Source organism: Belonocnema kinseyi, chromosome 9 (genome assembly GCF_010883055.1).
Source record: "Belonocnema kinseyi isolate 2016_QV_RU_SX_M_011 chromosome 9, B_treatae_v1, whole genome shotgun sequence".
Taxonomy (NCBI): domain Eukaryota; kingdom Metazoa; phylum Arthropoda; class Insecta; order Hymenoptera; family Cynipidae; genus Belonocnema; species Belonocnema kinseyi.
Window position 1 is genome coordinate 4,514,146 of NC_046665.1, and position 6,151 is coordinate 4,520,296.

At 39.1% G+C, this 6,151-nt stretch overlaps 1 protein-coding gene across 1 annotated transcript in view; it reads right to left on the bottom strand.

Moving 5' to 3' along the window:
- LOC117179665 (dnaJ homolog subfamily C member 13) overlaps positions 1–3,335 on the bottom strand; it is a 231,313-nt gene extending 227,978 nt beyond the window's left edge. The window contains exons 1-2 of the mRNA XM_033371683.1: positions 3,277–3,335; positions 2,841–3,108 (exon numbers count right to left, since the gene is read on the bottom strand). Of these exons, the coding sequence (XP_033227574.1) occupies positions 2,841–3,108; positions 3,277–3,335 (327 nt within the window). The remainder of the gene's footprint in view (positions 1–2,840; positions 3,109–3,276) is intronic.
- Positions 3,336–6,151: the final 2,816 nt, after the last annotated feature.

Genomic DNA, 6,151 nt, shown 5'->3' on the forward strand with positions numbered 1-6,151 from the left:
TGACCACTTTTGGGCGCCCAGATCGTTCAGCATCAACTGTGCTCGTACGGCCACAACGAAACTCGGTAAACCACTTATGAATCGTTCCAATCGACGGTGCAGTGTTCGGGTAATACTTATCCAGCTTTGCCTTGATCTCGGATATCGTTTTCTGGCGAAGATAGTAGTGTTTGATCAAAACTCGAAACTCAGATTTTTCCATATTAAAAAAAAACTCGGAGGTTAGTCGCTTCTCAGTGCTGTAACTTGTAAATGCGTAAACTTTTGATTTTAGATAAGAACATTTATATCCACATGCACTCGAGTTAGATAGTTCAGGATACAAACAGCCGCGGAAAAACAATGTATTAACATTAAAACGATTCGTGATAATAAAACGAAAATCTTAGTTTTATTTTTTTTTTTTAATTAAAGAAAAATTCTGTTGCAAACTTGCCGCCCTTCATAATTTGCCGCCCGAGATACTGCCCATGTAGTCCCTATGTTAAATCCACGCCTGCTAAGAGTGGCATGAGACTATAGGTGGATTTTCTAATAGTCATACATTTAACGAACTGGTATCTTTTATTACATCTAAACTTCGTTTCTTGGAAGACTCTGGTATAATCTGGATCGAGTATTAATAATGCTAAAGACTTCAATAAATCAAAATCCTCACGAGATTCCAGAATAAAATCACACCTGTCAACTAAATCGACACAAAAATGTGATTTGCGTCAGGAAAATCGTAGGCTTTATCAGGGCAGTCAATTTCGAGTGTGCTCGACAGAAGAAATATTACCTAAGGTTACGTAGTATGTGTACAACGCTGTCTTTACCTAGCGAAAATATATCTGTTTATAATGCCAAAAACATTAAAAATGTCCAATGAACTAAGGCTTTTGTGAAGTTATAATTCTCTTAGATTCATGAATAGGCAATTACCCGCCTTCCAAACATTTAAAGACTCTGAAATATACCATCTTTACAAGGCGCTCCAGCAGAAATATAATTATAAACTGATGGAACAATTGGAGCTCGACAATCATCGGGAATCCCTTGAGACCATCAATAACTGTGAAGGATATCAAAGCATCTCAACCAGCTTAGGATTATGTTAGAGTTGCAACAGCAAGAATACAAAAACTCGCGCCCTTTCCCAAAAAAGCCTGCCAACATCTTTAAAGAATCAAATTCGACGAGAAATCGGCTGGAATAATTCTTTGCTCCTAGACTGCTCAAGAAAGGCTTAAAAAACTCTTTAAAAGCTCTACACCTTGTTTGGAATCCAGTTTAGATCTCAACTCTGCAAAAGTTTCGTTCATAGATTGTATCCGTTATGATAGGAACCATGCAGCGCAGGCTCAGATATGTATTGTATTTGGCAACAGGGTAAATTCTAAAGTTATCAAGGGCATTCAAGGCTCTTCAAGGTAAATTAAGTTCGAGGATATTGCCTGCAGATGATGGACGTAATTCTAACATCATCGCAGTTAAGATATGCCCCCCTAGAATAAAATTGGGGGACTCATCATTGTAGATAACTTCAACGAAATTCAACGAGCTACATTCCTGTCTTCTGCTTGCTCTCAGAATCCTGAGTATTAATGCCGAGTTAAGCGCGTGCAACAAAGCTTATATTTTGCCGATTAGAGACACCCAATTTTGTGGACCTGAAATCCCAATTTTGTCGTTCTAAGTTGCCCCTATTGTCGAATTTTGTGCGACGCCTGATAAAAGAATTATGCAATTTTAGGAGATCTTTAAAATTAGAAATAGTGACTCCTGGATTATACAGCAAAATTAGCATTTCAAGTATATTGTGAGTAAATGGATATTGTTCCTATTCTGGAAATATTGAGTAGTCGGTGTAAATTCCGGTACATAACACATAAAATAAAATCAACTTTAGAATGAAAATAATTGTATAGCGTGTTTTTTCTAACAAATATTTTCAAACTATTTGATTCAAGAAGGATTGATAATTGTTGAAGAATTTTCCTGATGTTTTGATCCAAGAAAGGTCGTAATATTTGGCTCAGAAGTTATATTTAAGAATTTTGCTGTTGAAAACTGGTCCAAGAAAGACATGGCACCTTGGCAAGCTTTTCTTAAGATAGGGGATGCATTTTTTAACGATAACAAAATTTAAGGTGTGGTGCCGAAGTTGAATGTGACCAGAAATATGCAAAGATAAAACTACAGCATTAAACTTCGTATAATAATATTACGGCCCTTCCGGACGTAACAATTCAACCGCACAGTAGTATTAAGTACAAAGCGACAGCAAATTGTTAGAGAAATATATATATATAAGCTTCTTTTTTATGTATGAATTGCACTGTGCAAGGGTAACAGCTTAAGTTTATGTGACGCGCGCCGAAGAAAGGGGGCTTACTCTAAGAAAAATCGAAATCAAGGTTTTTACACATTTCGAACGTTTTTGAGCTGCTCTTTTTAATGAAACCATCGGGGAAAAAATCCGAGCGTTATTATTGCTAATAATTGAGTTTTTAGGTACCTGAGAAATCGGTATATGACTCAAGAGCTCGAGATTCCGTGAAACACCTCCCAACACTCACCACCCCATCGATGCGCCTTATCTATATCCCGTCTGTGAACCGCGTCTACGACCTATCTCTTTCCATGAGAATGTAGTGGTAAGTAGAGGAGGAAGATTTCGTGAGTCTTCCCTCTCTCCTAAAAGCCCGGTCTATCGGGTCGACTTCAAGCGCTCGCCCTGAAAAATCTCCATTTTCAGAGTAAGACCCCTTTCTTCGGCGCACGTCACTTATATTTATATAAAAGCACCGAAGTTCAAAGAAGAAGAATATGTATATGTATATAAGTTTTATATTTACCAAACTTTCCTTAGGCTTCTCAGAGAATTGATTTCTATACTTGAAAGCCTCTATTAATAAGTGCGACCTGTGTTCCGAGCTGAATTTCATTGTCTCAACCTTACGATCTTTTCGCATTGTAATACTAAACTCCAGAGATCCAACTTGATTGCGGTTTGTTGGCTGTATACTTATAAAATCTGTATACTCCCACTTATTAGTAACTTCCAAATTATTAGGATTATACGTGGTAATACCCATAGATCCAATTGAAAAAATCCGTTTATACCTGAAAAATTATTGTAGCATTATATTATGTGAATCTTAATCATCAGATTAAGTAACCATGCAATCCGCATACCAGCATCACCCTCACTTTCCTACTTAAATTCTTCTAAATATCTCCTCTGTCGTCAGTTTATTGTTCATCCCTTATACCATGTCACCCATCTCTCACCCTTTTGCATGTTCGTTTTTCGCTTCTTCAATCGCCCAAACATATCCTCTCGATAACATTATTTTCATGCACTTTCATCCTTATCAAGAGTGCATGCTTCGATCATGATTAGCACATCCTACTTTTTCAACTACCCCTCAGTATCTCTTGTGTGAAGTTTATACATTTTTTCCTCATTGAACTACATGAAGTTTTAAGAGAGTCACGAGGATTATTTCCATGAGCTGTGTACATTCGCGAAAGGCGACAAACGGCGTATGTGAAGGACAAAGAGCGGGCGGAGTCAGCCGTTCGATAGACTCAGAGGAGAACCGACGTTTAAGTGAGTTATGCTTTCGTTCCAATCTATTACGAATTCTTAACAATTGTACCAAGTGCTTTACCGTTTTAATTATTCGTAAAGTATTAACTCTTTAAAATAAACCATAATTTCGTATTTCTTTAAGCAAACTGTATGTATTTCTAGTATAGAGATAATCCGATTCCTTGAACTTTAAATAATAAATTTCCTTTAATATCTCAGAGCTGGGATGATATTGGCTTGTTAAACAAGTTAAAAAGTGGGCTTTTGAAAATCATAATAGGCATCGCTGCGTTTAAAGACAATCCGATTGCCGATTGTTGGGGCGGGCTTGAGAAAACGGGTAAGTGGCTGACAGAGCATTCAAGTGTTGACATTTTTAGATCGAATGTGAAGTGCGATTTGGAACGGCTCACCAACTAAAGAACCGAATGAATTCAATGTCAAAAGGAATCAAAAGTCCCTAAACAGAATCCGAGTGCCAATTCATCAACGCAGAAACCAGAAAAATGGGACAAGGTCCAAAACTAAAGGACGCAAACCTATGGAGGAGAAAAAGTTTGAGTCCGAAGGACTTAATCTTCACGGTTGTCCACCATGGAAAAGTGCTTCGGTTGAATTAAGTGATCTAATTGCTTTAAATTCTGTAAAATATCGCAAAACCGTCCGGATTGCCGCATTGTGCCTTTAGATGTAGGTCGTTCCCGCATGAGTTCGACAACTAGATAGTATGTGAGCTAAATGCTCGGGGTGTGCATAGCACGCCCTGCTATCATCATCGGGAATGTCTTGGCTCAAAATGTGACGACGGTATGTTAAGGTGGAAATGACACCGTCTTGACATTCCAAAATGAAACCCTTCGTGCCAGACTTCAATCCGTGTGATTTAAGGAAGGCAAAAGTTAGCTAACACGACATTGACTGATCCTCCACATTTCTGTGAAAGATATCGTGCATCCTCTTATCAAGGAGCTGCTAACGAAAGTTTTTCTCTTGTGCTTTCTTATTCCAAGCTTTCAGGAGTGAGTACTCGACACAGATAAGATTTGATGTATTTTGCTCACCCCAAATACTAAATTTAAGCCCGAGTGTTTCAACAGCCTCCTCCGCTGCTTTGCACAGAAACGCTCATTTGCCTACTTCTTCGTGCTTCCTGACAATTTTAAGAAGAGGGTCTCTTCAATTTGCGACCCTATGTACTGTACCCAGAATAATCCTGTCATGAAGACATTCAAGATTCAATATTCCGCGACCACCTTGACGGCGTGAGATGTAGAGACGGGAAACAGAAGACCTAAGATGCATGCTTTTGTTCATGTGTATAACCTTTCTGGTCCCGATATCAAGGGATCTGAGCTCGTTTTTCGTCCATGGAATCAATCCAAATAAATAGAGTACCACCGGGACGATAAGCATGTTCGTTGCATATACTTTTTTCCTCGCCGACAATTCGGAAGATCCAGGAAGAAGCCCAGGTATATGTAAGTCTCTGCAGCGCAAAGGTGTCGTATAGCGCTTCTATCGACGAGCTCAGGGTCTTCAGGGATGCCATTAAGTTTTCCTCGCTTCAAATCAACCTTGGCACATTTGTCTAACCCAAATTCCATTCCAATTTCCTTAGTAGATCGTTCGACAATCCCGAGAGCTAGATATAGTTGCTCTTTGTATTTAGCATAGATCTTAAGACCGTCCATGTAAAATACATGAGTGACCTTGTACTTTCGATCTTCAGGTTTGTTGCAAAAGTACCCGTCGGAATGGCGAAGTGCTATAGATAGTGGCAATAATGTGAGGCATAAGAGAAGTGGGCTCATGGTGTCTCCCTGAAAGACACCTCTCTGAAAGGTGACCTTGTTAGTTGTCACACGATTTTTTGCAGATGAGATAGTAAATCTGGTTTTGCAAAGCGGCATCAATCTCTCTATGCACCTCACGATTTGCGGGTGAACCTTTAAGCTTTCCAAAAGATAGATGATAAGTCTATGGGAGGTCGAATCGAAAGCTTTCCGGTAATCAATCCAGGCCATCGACAGGTCACGCTGGTAGTATGCTGCATCTTTGCAGACACATCTATTGATGAGCAGGTTCTCCCGACATCCTGCTACGGCTTTCTTTGAGCCGCGTTGTTCATACATTTCTTGCCACACAGGTTCAATGGCCCGAACGATCCTATCATTTAGGATAGCTGTGAATATCTTATACAGTATTTTCAGGCAAGTGATTGGCCTGTAATTCTTCGGGTCAGCTAAGTTGCCTATTTTCGGCGGGAGTATTGTGCGCCCTTCCACCAACGCGCCTGTTAAGAATTCAGACGGTCAATAAATAACCTCTCTATACCAAATTAATCGTTTACTCAGTTAATATACCCAGTCATTACAGTGGCGACGAAGATGGGATTATTTAAGTAAAGAAATTCGGAATGCCGGAAAAAATATCATGGAGTGAAGTGGATAAGAATGTGAAAAGTGGTAAAAGATCGTGGATTTATCAGTTAACAAAAAAAGATTTGTTTGCAATTTGTGAACAGTACGAGCAATGTATAGAGATAGACTCTTTAATTGATAGTCTGCAGAG